This window comes from Ammospiza caudacuta, chromosome 7 (assembly GCF_027887145.1).
Source record: "Ammospiza caudacuta isolate bAmmCau1 chromosome 7, bAmmCau1.pri, whole genome shotgun sequence".
NCBI classification, from domain to species: domain Eukaryota; kingdom Metazoa; phylum Chordata; class Aves; order Passeriformes; family Passerellidae; genus Ammospiza; species Ammospiza caudacuta.
In genome coordinates, this window is record NC_080599.1 from 1,517,726 (window position 1) to 1,531,656 (window position 13,931).

Genomic DNA, 13,931 nt, shown 5'->3' on the forward strand with positions numbered 1-13,931 from the left:
ATAACCTCAGCAGACCCCAAACCATGCTGAGCAACCGCATCACGGACTTCCCCCTCCAGCTTATATGAAAGGGGTTGATGGGTGTTATGAGTAACACCCCTGAGCACAGGGAAAGCCTGGGAAGTCCCTGGCAAAGCCACAGCACCTGCTGTGTCCCGGTCCTTGGGCCCCAGAGGGACAAGGGTAGATGATCGACTGGGAGGCAGGTCAACACCACTCACCCCTGCACCCCCTGCAGCACTGGCAGAACCAGAGGACCCCACTCTGCAACCCTGCGGATGCCGCGAGGAGGCAGGCTCAGACATCTCATCGGTTTTAGTATTGGCTTCTCACCAGAAACACACAGGGTTCCTCAGACACACAATCACCTGGCATGAGGGAAACATCCACAAATTCAATGAGGAGGAGCCACGGCCCCGGGAACCCACCAGCCTCCCACTGGCCGTGTCAGCATTCGCACTAAAGGTAAATACCTCAGCACCCTGTCGCACCGCAGCCGCAGCAGGGGGTGCCTTGGCAGGCACAGGTGCCAGCACGGCCTGCAAACCCAGTGTGGACTGGGATGAGACCAGCACGGGGCCCCCGGACCCCAACATGGGGCAGGAGGGGGATGCCCTAAGAGGCAGGACCCGCAGAGCCACATCACTGCAGAGCAGCACAAGGGAGCCCGGCACAGCCCCTATGAGAGTCCATCCTGAACCGCAAGACTCCACAGTGGGCACTGCCCCGGCCGAGTGGAGTGGGGCGGGCTGCCTGCCCACCAGAGTGGGGCCAGACGGAACACTGTCCATGGCCCCACACCCCCACGGCTTCCACTGACTGCGCATCCCTGGCAGACTGCACAGACTCAGAGATGGGTTAAGCCACCCTCCCCACCAATGAGCCCAACTCGAAGGCGGTTGGACCTGCTCCTGCCGTGCTCAGGGGGAACGTCGAGGAAACACCGCAGTTTGGACAAAGAGTTGTCACCGAATCAGACTCAATCCGAGGCAGAGGCTGATCCTCAAAAGCCGGGAAGGCACAAAGAGAGGACAGCACGCCCTCCGCCCCGCCGCCCGCACAGGGCGAGCCAAGGATGACCTGCCGAATCCACAGAGCCATCCCCCAGTTGGACCTGTTCCCCAAAAAAACATCCTGGGTCCAGGGGGAGGGCTCTACATCACACAGAAACTCAAACTCTCCCTCGTCCACGTCCGAGACAGGAGCGCATCCCTGGGAAATCTGAGAGGTGCAAGAACCAGACCCCTGCCAAAGCTCCTCACACTTCTTCCACTGCATCAGCAGCAATCCCACTTCTACAGTGCAATCATCAAAGAGGGCCTGCATGAGGCGGACCCCCATGAGAAACCGCGCCTCCCTGGAGAACACCTTCGCAGGGTCCGAAAAGAGCTCTCGCTCTCGGGCCCACAGAAACAATCTCTCAAAATCATCCCAGGAAACAGAAACCTGTTTCCACTCCAGGACCCCTGTCCAGACATCCAAAATGAGGGAATCCTCCTTGAAACCCACAGCGGTTGCCATTACCCCAAGAACAGCAGGCAAAGCACCAAAGAGGGGGAACAATACAACCTCACCGACAATCTGCACTCTGTCTCAGCCTGGGCTGCAGCACACTTAGGCGGTCACCAGATCTCACTGTAGAACACAAAAGAACAGAAGCACACACCACTGTTCTCAAGGTGAAGGAAAAAGGGATATTTTATTTTCTGACTCCAACATTTATAGTTTTACAAAAGTGACAGCGGATTGGAAGGTGACAGTGCCACCTCTCCAATGACACTGGTCAAAACAACAGCCCTTCAACTCTCTCCTCCTCCATAAAGGAATGCAAAATAATGAGTTATTTACAGAAAGTGGTTGAGAAAGTTCGCTATAAGAATGTCAACATCAGAAGACTTAGAAAATCTTAAAAATCACGGTGACACAAGTCTGGCTAGACATGGTCTCTGGTGACTGCCTCTCTGGTGACTGCCCCTGCACCACTGGGGCTCACTTGTTTCCTTCCTATGGAGACCATTGTGAAACTGCGGAGCATTGTGGATCCAATGGGCCATGGTGACACTGCAAGCCCTTTTGGAACCTGTTACACTGTTGGGCCTTAAGGAACCAAGAGGAACATTGTGACCCTGCAGGGTACCATGGATCCAAGGGGGCACTGTGACACTATGGGGCCTTGTGGAACCAAGAATATCTTTGTGGCTCTGTTGGGCCCCATGGTCCCAAGGGACCAGTGTGAAGCAGCAGGGCTTTGTGGAACCAAGAGGCCATTGCTGCATTTCAGGGCCTCGTGGAGCCAAAGGGCTGTTGTGATCTTGCAGGGCACTGTGGATCAATGCAGAGCATTGTGGCATTACAAGGCCCCATGGAATCATGGAGACCATTGTGACCCTGCAGGACCTCAAGGAGGGTAGGGGCCATTGTGACACTATGGGAAGTTGTGGAAACAAGGGAATCATTGTTGCACTACTGGGCCCCAATGGAACCAAGGGGCCATTGGACACCCAAAGTCCACTATGGCACTGTGCGGCCTTGGGCTTGTGGAACCATGGAGACCATTAAGATCCTTTAAGGACTTGTGTAGCCAAGGGGCCATTATGACACCTTAGGGCCTCATGGAAGCAAGGAGCCATTGTGACACTGCAGGGCCCTGAGGAAGCAAGGGAACATGAAATATGTGTGGCTGCCTTGGTCTCCCAGGGGTCACCTGATAGGTCTGGTGGACCTTGGAATGTGGAAGGCCACTCCCATCTGCCCCAGAAACACTGGGGCTCTGGGCTCTTCTTTTATGGAAAAGAACTGTCCATTTTTTCCAGGCATGCATGGCCAAAATTTGGATTCCACTTCCAAATTTCTGTGTATCCAAGGATTGCTGCCAGACAAAAGTTGCCAGGACAGACAAGTCTGGCTGGTCTTTGACTCCTGAGGGGCACCACTCACCTGTTTTCCAAACATTGGAAAGAGCTCTGTGCTTTTCTTTTTATGAAAAAAACCCATCCCTCTTCTCCATGCACAAATGTTTTAAATTAGGACTCCACATCCATAATTTCAAATATCCAAGGGTTGCTCCAAGCAAACCTGCCTGGACAGACAGGTCAGGCTTGCCTTGGCCTCTGGTGGGTGCTGTTCATCAACTCCTGAAACATGGGGGCTCTGTGGTTTCCTTTGCATGGGGACCAAAGTGACATTTGTTAGCCTTGTGAAATGAAGGAGCCATTGTGGCACTGCAGAGCCTCGTGGAACCAAGGACATCATTGTGGCTCTGTTGGGCCACATGGTCCCAAGGGGCCAGAGCAAAGCAGCGGTGTGGGAGTTAGCCTGGCTGTAACTCAGAGTCAGCCAGATTTTACCCTAGAAGACCTGGGCGCAAGTTTGAAGCCCTGGGAATCATTTGTTTAACCTAGGGTGAGCTTGAGGGTTCCCTCATATGCCTTTAGTGTTGTTATGCTAAGTTGTCCAAGTTCTCCTCCCCTATTTGTTACTTGTTTCCCCTCTTTGGTTTTTGTTCTAGAGTGTTCTACCCCCAAGTGTATACATTGTTGCTTTGCCTTTATCTCAGATATTTGGATCCCACACCCCTCATGCTGTGCTCGACTTCTCCATGTGTATTGTTTTTCACCCTGTTACTAAAGTTTTTTTTGGTAACTCCATTGATCCTGCTTGTAGGAGCATCGGGGGGTAGGACAGTTGGGATGGATAGAGATGATAGATCTCTGCAGCCAGGTCTTGAACTTGTGGTTTATTGCAAAGGGTGTGTGTCAGGACCCAGGACATCCCTCTGGCTGTCCTGAGCACCAAGACCCCTGCCAGGGGTCTCAAAGACCCTGGCACAGAGCCCAAAATGCCTGTGGTTTTGATTATGACCCATGGAGCAAATTACCAACATTGTGTGAAGGACAGCAGGGCACAAGAGGTTAAGTAGAATATCAGTGAAGTTAGCACAGGGGAGAAAAGTAGATTTTAGAATTTTTGGTATGGGGGTTCAGGAGGCAGGATGGAGGGAACTGGGTGTATCCAGCCTTTCTCCTTCTTCTTCTTGGCCTCCATCTTCTGCTGTGATGTTGGCACTTACAGATTGGTTTAGAGCAGAAGCTCACTGTCTAAAATAGGTGATAGGTTTTGGAAAGTAATTGTAAACATTGTACATGTAGTTTTTAGTATGAAGACATAACACTTCCCCGGGGGCAGGCAGAATGCCTCGGACTGTCTTGCTGACCTGACCTCGGCAGGGCAGGAGAAAAGTTTTTACAGATAACATAAAATAAACAACCTTAAGATGGAGAAATGAAGAGCCCTGACTCCTTCTTCAAGCGCTGGGCTGGGAAAAGAAACTTTTGAACTTTTCTCAGGGTCAATCTGACCAGCTAGAGATCCCAACAGGTGTGGGTGCAGGGGCTTTGTTTGGAGCTGCCAGCCACAGCTTGGAGCAGGCCCAAAAGAGGAGCTCAAAAGAGGCGCCCAAAATGGATGTCCAAAAGAGAAGAGGAGTTCCCGTTACAATACAATAAATCTTCTTCTGTGACGCATATTCTAATTTTCACTAACCACTCTAGTACAAGATACAAATCTTATGGCACTTACATACAGCCTATAAGAAACTTTACATTGCCATACTGTGTTATATTTTAAACCCTAAAAACTACTCTGGACCCCTTCTGCCAAGCTAGTAGGGTCTGCTCTGACCCTCAGACTTGTCTGCAAGCAGAGGGAATTGTTTCATCAAAAGAAGATTACCTTCAGCCGGCCATACCATTGTTTTCCAGTTGTTCAGTAACTAAGGCTTGGTATCTAAAAGCTTGCTTTCATTTCAATCTCACTTACAGTTTCTATATTCTCAAAATCTTTTGCCAGGCAATCATATTTATAAGGCTTTCCTGTTTCATCTTCCCCAGCATCTGCTCCTTTTCATTTTCACCACCCTTGCCCTGAAGTTGGGGAACCAGAAAGGTTTGTCAGAGCCACCCTCATTGTGACATTGGGTGCACAAACAGGGACCCTGACATTCAGTCATGTCAGCTGGGGTTAGCTGATGGATAGGCCAGTGCTCCCCGGGATTTTGGATTGTGCCAGGCCAGCAGATTCATCACTGCTTTGAGTGACCTCAGCCAGGATACACAGGGACAATGACAGTTTCACCTGCGTAGGATTGCAGGTGGGTTTGGGGAAATACAGGACAATTAATGCCCATTTTGCTACTGTGTTTTTACAATATGCACCACATCCCATAACTGATTTAGGCTGTTCCAGTGGCTGTTCCACCTAAGGCGGAGAAAGAGAAAAATGGGTAGCTGGATGTCCAAAGTAGAAAGGTGCGTATATGGATGCTTTAAGTTAATTCTCACTGATCATGACTAAATATCTTCAAGGAACAAATTAAAATCAATCATGAAGTGGATAATTAAAAATTTTGCAGATGCCCCTGACCCTGACCGTTTTCCCTCCATCTTGGCTGCTCCACTTCCTGCTACCAAAACCTTCTCTTCCACCCTGAATGAACCTCCAGACTCCACGCCCACAACCACAGGTTATGCCTCCACGGTCAATCATTCCCCCACTACCCTGGGCCATGCCTCCAGAAGGCCAGCCTGGAAGTCTGCCACCCTAGGTCAAGGCCCTTCCTCCCCAACACCTGACACCTTTTGCATCACCCTCTGGCAACAATATAACCCTGTGTTCAAGGTACTAAGCCCAACTGTCACACTATTTCTAATCCAAATGTTTCTCCTCCAAGTCATTCTTCCTCCCCAGAAGACAGTTTGGATGACTCAGAGCCACCTTGCCCCTCAACCCCAGAAGATCCCTGGGAAAGTAAGAAGACTGGCATATAGTCTCAAAATTCCTCATTGCCCCTGTATGTTATAAAAGAAGGGGTCAGAATCCCAGGTATTAGCCATTGGTTTACGGGGAAATCAAGGATCTGTGTAGGGCAGCTAAAGACCATAGGAAGGACTTACTGTCTTTTAATGGCCTAATTAGGGCCATGTTTACAGCACATGTCTTAACCCCCTATGATTTAAAATGTATTGTGACCAGACCATGTTGCTGTCACCTACAGAATACACCCTGTGGGAAGGGGGATGGAAGTGTTTACTAAATCAATTAATAGCAGACTATGCTAATAATGAGGCAAGATCTGAATTGACAATCAACCATCTAGCTGGAGAAGGACAACACAGCCTAGCAGATGATTAAGCAGCAGGTATCCCCTGAGAAGTATTGGATGATATCAAAGAGATGGCTTTGCAAGCTTTAATCCAGGTATCGGATGGTAGCACCCTCAATATGGACTACCTTGGGTGGCTGCAGCTAAAGCTTTAGGACAATCAGACCATCTTGGGTGCCTGTTAAGTAAGCAAAACAATGCTGCCTCCCTCACATTGAGTGGCCTGGTCTCAGACATAGAGACCATCAGACATGCCACCTTGCAGAACAGTGACAGAGTTTTTACTGAGGGCACATGGGCATGGCTGTGTAGACTCTGAGGGATGTGTTGCATGAACCTCTCCAGCAACAGTGAGTCAATCCACAAGAGCATTCAGGTACTGAAGGAAGGGTTCAAGAATCTTCAAGTGGAAAACAAAGACTGGGTCAATAAACTCTTCCAATCCAAGGGACTAAAGGGTTGGATGATGTCTAGCTAAAACAGGACTATTAATTTTCTTACTGATTGTTGCTGTATTGTTAATTGTCCCATGTTTGTTTGGATGCTTTTAGAAAGTCTTACAAAATTCTTACAATTCCATCTTTGTTGTAAAACAGAAAGGGGGAAGATACCCAACACAAGCTCCTCATGGACCCCTTGGAGGAGAGAATTGGAGACCAGGATGGCACAAAAACCTCTCAGAGACTCAGCGTGGGAAGGGAAATTCTTAAAAGTACCTAAAATTATTCTTAAATCCATAAAGTATCTTAAAAACCTTGAGTATCTCAAGGCATTAATGAGCCCCACTGAGTGTCAGTACAAAGCTCTCAAGAGATTCGTTAAAGCAGATAACTGGGGCCTTGAGTGCACAAACCTCTCCCAGAGTCTGTATCCAAAGGGAAACACCAAGTACCTTCAAACAACTGAAGTACCTTGAAGCATTAATGAGCCACAATGAGTGTTGTTACTGACAAAGCCTCTCCGGGGACTAATTACAGCAGATAATTGCAGGCCAGGATTGCATAAACCTCTCAGAGACTTCAAGGCAAAAGCAAAACCCAAAGTCCTTTGAAAAACCTGCAGTCCCTGCAGGGAGCATCAAGGAGGCCCCAGGGCCATTCCTGAGCAAGGCTCCCAAGGGACTCCTTCCAGCAGATCCTTGAGGCCAAAGGGATGTGGGCTAGTGGATGTGGGATAGTGGATGTGGGATGCTGAGGGCAGGACAAGGGGCTGACAGTGCCCAGCCTGGCTGGGGCTGTGCCAGGAGACCCCAGTTCCTCAGGACAAGGTGTCTCCTCACAGCCCTTGGTGGCACAGACCCTGCTGTGCCCCAGGGCACCAAGATTTGGCTTCTCTATGTCCCCACCTGTCATCACTGCCTGCAGTTCTCTGCTCTGCCTGGGGCCTGGGGACACTTTCTCAGTCATGTCCCTCTCTGGGACCCATTAAAAGTCCAAGAACATTTGGAGTGTGATTCTGACTTGGAGTTCTGGAGAGGTTTCTTCAGCTCCCTCTCAGGGACTGATGTTCAGCACCTGGGCACAAAGCCCCAGAGGCTCATTAAAGTCCTGGTGCTGTGTCTGTGCTGATGAGTTGGGCTGGGCTCTGGGAACAGAGGCAGCTCCTGGTAACCAAGAAGACCTTCAAAAGCACATTTCTCTTGATGAGCATCTCTTCTACCAGCCCAGCAGGGCTGGGGCACTGCCTGCAGCCACCCCGGGCACAGCACAGAGGCACAGAGAGCTTCAGTCAGTCAGGGCTGGGAAGGTGCTGAGAAGTGCCTGGGGCACAATCACTGACAGCCCTTGGCACAGGAACCTCTGGCTGCAGAACAATGCAGCTGCAGCTCCTGGAGTGATCTCCTAAAGCTGGAACATCCCAATGCCTACAGACCCTGTGAGTACATTCTGTGATTGTCTCTTGTGCAGAGCAGCCAGGGGTGCCCAGGGCTGTCCTGCAGACCAGGGTCCTGCAGCCCAGGGCGCTGTACTGGGGCAGGGACTCTGCTGCCTGCCAGGGACAGCTCTCAGCCAGCCCTGGCAGCTGCTCCCAGCACTGGGGGACAAGATCTGGGTGAAAAGAGACAGCTGGTAAGGCTTGGGAGGGCTCCAATGGTTTCGTGAGGATGCTGCATTGTTCAGGACTGCTCCCAGCATAACACTTAACTGCAGAACATTTCCAAGTAGATTATGCAGGGAGCAGAGCGAGGTAGGGACTGCATAAAAGGGAAAATCCTGCTTTTTTAAAGTACTGCTCTGGGTTGTCTTGATGGGAAATTGCAAACAGATATTCATCTGGCAGTCCAGGATGAGAAAAAAAAAATTTCTCAGATGTTGCTAAACCAGGCAGTGTCAGAAATCAATACAGGCCCCCTTAGAAGCTGCATCTTGTCTTGTTTATCCAGCCTCCTCAGGGTTGCTTTGACCTTGCCATCAGAGCCTGCAGGTCCAGAGCTGCCCCTGGACAGTGCCAGAGCTGGGAGGGGTCTGCAGGGCAGAGCTGAGCCCCCAGGGCTGGGCTGGGTTCTTGCAGGACTGGCAGGGACCAGCCCTGGGCACAGGGAAGCAGTTGCTGGCAGGGACCGCTCCAGGCAGCAGAGCCCTGGGTAGAGAGTGTGTGGAATGTGCCCCCAAGCTGTGCTGGGATATTTAAGGTCCTCTCCAAGCACAAATATTCCATCATTACTTTTTTTACAGATCCAAATGCCAAGGCAAGCAAATGTCCAACAGCAGCTCCATCAGTCACTTCCTCCTGCTGGCATTGGCAGACACGTGGCAGCTGCAGCTCCTGCACTTCTGCCTCTTGCTGGGCATCTCCCTGGCTGCCCTCCTGGGCAACGGCCTCATCATCAGCGCCGTAGCCTGCAGCCATCACCTGCACACGCCTATGTTCTTCTTCCTGCTCAACCTGGCCCTCACTGACCTGGGCTCCATCTGCACCACTGTCCCCAAAGCCATGCACAATTCCCTCTGGGACACCAGGGACATCTCCTACTCAGGATGTGCTGCTCAGCTCTTTTTCTTTGTGTTCTTCATCTCAGCAGAGTATTTCCTCCTGACCATCATGTGCTATGACCGCTATGTGTCCATCTGCAAACCCCTGCACTATGGGACCGTCCTGGGCAGCAGAGCTTGTGCCCACATGGCAGCAGCTGCATGGGCCGGTGGCTTTCTCAATGCTCTCATGCACACAGCCAATACATTTTCCCTACCCCTGTGCCATGGCAATGATCTGGACCAGTTCTTCTGTGACGTGCCCCAAATCCTCAAGTTCTCCTGCTCACACACTAACTCCAACAGGGAATTTGGATATCTTGTTGTTACTTGCTGTTTAGCACTTTGCTGTTTTGTGTTCATTGTTTTCTCATATGTGCAGATCTTCAGGGCTGTGCTGAGTATCCCCTCTGAGCAGGGATGGCACAAAGCTTTTTCCACCTGCCTCCCTCACCTTGCTGTGGTGTCTGTGTTCATCAGCACTGCCATATTTGCCTACATGAAGCCCTCCTCCATGTCCTCCCCATCCCTGGATCTGGCCCTGTCAGTTCTGTACTCAGTGGTGCCTGCAGCCATGAACCCCCTCATCTACAGTCTGAGGAACCAGGAGCTCAAGGCTGCAGTGAGAAGACTGATGACTGGATGATTTCAGAGACATTAAACTGCTGGCCAAATTCTACAAATGACGTGAAATAAAAATAATGTAATTGATGGCTTGATAGAGGCTTTTTTTTTTCTTTATATTAGTTTTATCATATTGTCCACAAAGAAATGTCATTCTTTGTGCCATCTCTCATTTTGTTTCTCTCCACCTTCCCTGTGCCCACAGACTGTGTCAATGATGGGCTGCACTCTCAGTGGCTTTAAAGGATCTAAAGAATCTCCGAGCAAAGCTTTCTGCAGAGATGCCCTTTTGTTGCCTTCTGTGGAGCTGCAGCAGCAATGTCTGTGTGCAGAGCTGGGGGCAGATCAGGGCTGGCCCAGCAGCTGTGCCCAGCAGCAGCAGCACTTGGTGTTGCCAGTGCTGCTGCCATGGCCCTGCCCCGCTGCCCTGGTGGCCCTGGTGTTCCTGCAGGGCCTGAGTGCTCTTGGGGCCAGGCACAGTTCTGGGGGTGGCAGTGCCGGGGCTGCAGCAGGGACAGGCCATGGGCACTGCTGGGGCAGCGCTGACGCCTCAGCCCAGGGCCTGGGGGCTCCAGGCTCTTTGCCCAGGCTCTTGCAAGAACACACCCAGGCCAATGCTCAGCACAGAAAAGCCCCGTGAGCAACCCCAGGCTGGCCGTGGGCAGGCTGGGGGCAAACAGCATGGCTGGGGCTCTGCAAGGGCCCTGGGGCAGAGGGGAAGGAGCAGCAGAGCAGGGGCTGATCCATCCACAGTGCGCTGGACAGCCCAAGGCAGCGTCCCAGAGCGTCCTCATGGAGCTGCCAACAACATCCCCCCTCTTCAGGCGTGGCCTCTCCCTCAGCTCACACAGGTGCCCCATCCTTGCAGGCACAGACACAGCAGCACTGGCTCAGCAGCCCCTGTTTGCATTGCACAGAGCAGCGGGAGCACCCCCATGCTGTTGGTGTGGGGACGTGAACCTGAGGGAGCACAAATGCCATCAGCCCCTGGGGCCAGCAAGGGCTGGGGGACAGCAGAGAAACCACTCAGCTTTGTCCTGGCCTCTGCAGTCAGCCAGAAAGTTTGTTCCCATCAGCTGGGAGTTTCCTGTCCCACTGCAGATGCTGTTTGCTCAGACCCAGGGCTGCCTGGCAGCCACCCCCAAACTGCCCTGAGCATTTCCGTGGTTTCACCTTTGCTTTCTCTACTCTTTGCCTGCTTTAAATTTCTTCCTATTTCCCTCCCCAGTTCCCTGCCCTGCAAACAGCCCTTCCCTGTTTGCCCTTTCCTCTCTGACCCCACTCCCCATTGCAGTTCCTGACTTGGCACCATGGAAACATCCCTTGGGCAGCAGGATCATCCTATAAGTGCTGCAGGAATTGTCTGCAGGCTCCTGCAGTGCCTGGTGCTGCTCCCTTGCCAGACGCTCCCCAGGCCAGGGGGGCACATCTGGGCTGCTGTGTCTGGCTCTGGGGCTCCCTGTTCTGGGCAGTGAGGAGGAGCTGCAGAGGCTCTGCAGGACTGACAGGATGGGCTTTGGGGCTGGCAGGAGAAGCTGAGGGACCTGGGCTGCTGGAGCTCCTGAAGAGGAGGCCCAGGGCTCATTCTGCAACTGCTCCAAGGGTGGTTTTAGAGAATCCCAGAATCAGCAGGCTGGAAAAGGCTTTGGGGATCAACAAGTCCAACCTGTGCCCAGAGACTGCCTTGTCTCTTCTGAGCATCCACTTCTCCAGGATAAACCACCCCAGCTCCCTAAGCCACTCCTCACACCACTTATGTTCCAGACCACTCCTCAGCCTTTTTGCCCTTCTCTGGAGACTCTCCAGCCCCTCCACATCCTTCCTGAATTGGGAGGCCCAGAACTGGACACAGCACTGCCCAACCAGTGCTGAGCCCAGGGGAAGAATCACTGCCCTGCTCCTGCTGGCCACACCATTCCTGATCCAGGCCAGGAGCCATTGGCCCTTCTTGGCTCCCTGGGAACACTGCTGGTTCATGCCCAGCCTGCTGTCCATCAGTCCCTGCAGGTCCCTTTCTGCCTGCCTGCTCTCCAGCCACTCTGTCCCCAGCCTGTAGTGCTGCAGGGGTTGTTGTGGCCAAAGTGCAGAACCTGGCACTTGGACTTGTTAAACCTCACCTTGTTGGATTTGGGCCCTGGTTCCAGCCTGTCCAGGGCCCTGTGCAGAGCCCTCCTACCATCCAGCAGATCAAAACTCCCAGCCAACTTGGTGTCATGAGGGTTCCATGAGGTCCCAGAGTGTCACAATGGTCTTCATGATTCCATGAGACCTCTCAGTATCACCATGTCCCTTTCATTCCATGGGGCCCCTTCGGTGTCACAAAGTCGCTTGGATCCTTGGGCCCTGCAGTGTTATAGTGGATCATTGGTTCCATGAAGTCTGTCAGTGCAGAAATGCTCTCCTTGCTTACCCAGTGTCACAATGGCCTCTTGGTCCCAAGGGCCACCATGAAGTCAAACATGTTTCCTTCATTCCAGGAGTCCCTGAGGAGCAGCCCTGGACTCTTGGTGCCATGGGGCCCTGCAGTGTCATAATGGCCCCATCCTGACACCAGGTCCTGCTCTGTCACAATGCTCTGCATGGTTCTTAAAGGCCCTGCAGGGTCACAGTGGTCTCTTGGTTCCCTGAGGCTGCAGAGTGCCACAATTATTTCCTTGGTGCTGCAGTGTCACAATGGAGCCCTGGTGACACAAGATCCTGCAGTGTCTCCAGGGACCCTTGGTTCCATGGTGTCAGGGTCTGTCCTAGTGGACAGATGACCTGATGGTTCGTAGGAATGATATCAGAGTGCAAAACACCAACACGGTACAAGGGGGTTTGCAGTGACAGTCAAAACAAATGCAGTTTTATTGAAATAACTACAGCAAAAATGCAATAGAGGGATTAAGGGAGAGAAAAAGAGAGAGAAAGAGAGATGAGAGAGAGAGAGAAGGAGAGGGGATATAGCTACCAAGGCAGAGACGAAGTCCTTTGGTGCAGTCCAGCCGAGGGTCCGCCTGCTACGCTGGGGAGATCTCAAAGGCTGTAGCTAACTCAGAGGTTTTTATTACTGAAAATTGTGGGGGGGGGAACAGATGTAACAGGTAGTCCATGTTCTCAGCAGTAAATGAGAGCCATTGTATTCTTGGTCCAGTGGTCACAATCTGCAGGCATGCATCTCGCTTCGGTCAGCTTGCCTCCCCACACACCTCCCCCGGGCTGGGTGTTTCAGTCCCAGTCCTTGGAAGGAGCAGAGGAGCCTTTTTAGGAGTTTCATGTCTCAGTCCTTGATGGAAAAGCTTCTCACATCTCCGTCTGTCTGTCATGGTGGTTGTAAAACAGATGAGGGTCTTCTGTGGGAGACCAACTGGAACTCAGGAGAAGTCCAGCCAGGCCGAGAGGTGGGACAGCTTCCAAAGCTGCTATTGTTGCAAACGGGGCATGGTGCCCTGTTCTTAGCATACAGCAAACACGCTTGTGAAAACAATAGCTCAAAACTGAGCTTTCAGATCTTGGAGCCTGTGGCGTGTGACTTTTCTCCTTCAGAGCCAGATATAGACGGGGGGGGTCTTCTCTTCAGTGGTCTCTCAAGGATGATCGTGAGGCAGATGAGGGAAAATTGGGACAGACTCTCAACAACCCCATGACTCACGATTGTCTGGAAGGGAACTTCATCAGCAAGTCTCTGGAGTGTCGCTGATCAGTCTTGCCATACGTTGGTAGCATACCCAGAAAAGTAGAGACAGTATGACAGAGAGAGAAAAAAGAGAAAAGGAGGAAAAGAAAGGATAGGAAAAAGAAAGGGGAAAAGGGAGACAATAAACAAACATAATTAATATTGATTATCATAACAATTTTCACAAACGGTTGATTAATTAAAACAATATTATTTTTATAACAATTTCAAAAAATGATTAATACAAATCACAAAAAATCAAAAGCAAAAGCAATAAACAAATCATAATATAAGCATTAACTTTAAAATAATTTTCTAAAACAATACACTAAAAATCCAAAGTAATTTTCACAAACTCATAAAAGAAAATCAGGATTACTGTAAAACACATATGCTTGTTTCAAAATTGCTTTGTGTCAAATGTCTTGGGGATTTCCACAGTGCAGGGGACATCAGCCAAATTGTGTGCATTAACTATACACATCAATCTTGTCAGCTGTTTCACCATCTTCTAATTCAT

The 13,931-nt window shown here is 51.1% G+C and overlaps 1 protein-coding gene across 1 annotated transcript; it reads left to right on the forward strand.

Annotated features, from left to right (window-relative positions):
• Positions 1 to 8,857: 8,857 nt before the first annotated feature.
• Positions 8,858 to 13,435, forward strand: LOC131560148 (olfactory receptor 14A16-like). Its single transcript, XM_058808814.1, has 3 exons — positions 8,858 to 9,754; positions 9,880 to 9,905; positions 13,282 to 13,435. The coding sequence occupies exons 1-3, from the start codon at positions 8,858 to 8,860 to the stop codon at positions 13,433 to 13,435; spliced, it is 1,077 nt and encodes a 358-aa protein (XP_058664797.1).
• The last annotated feature ends 496 nt before the right edge of the window (positions 13,436 to 13,931 follow it).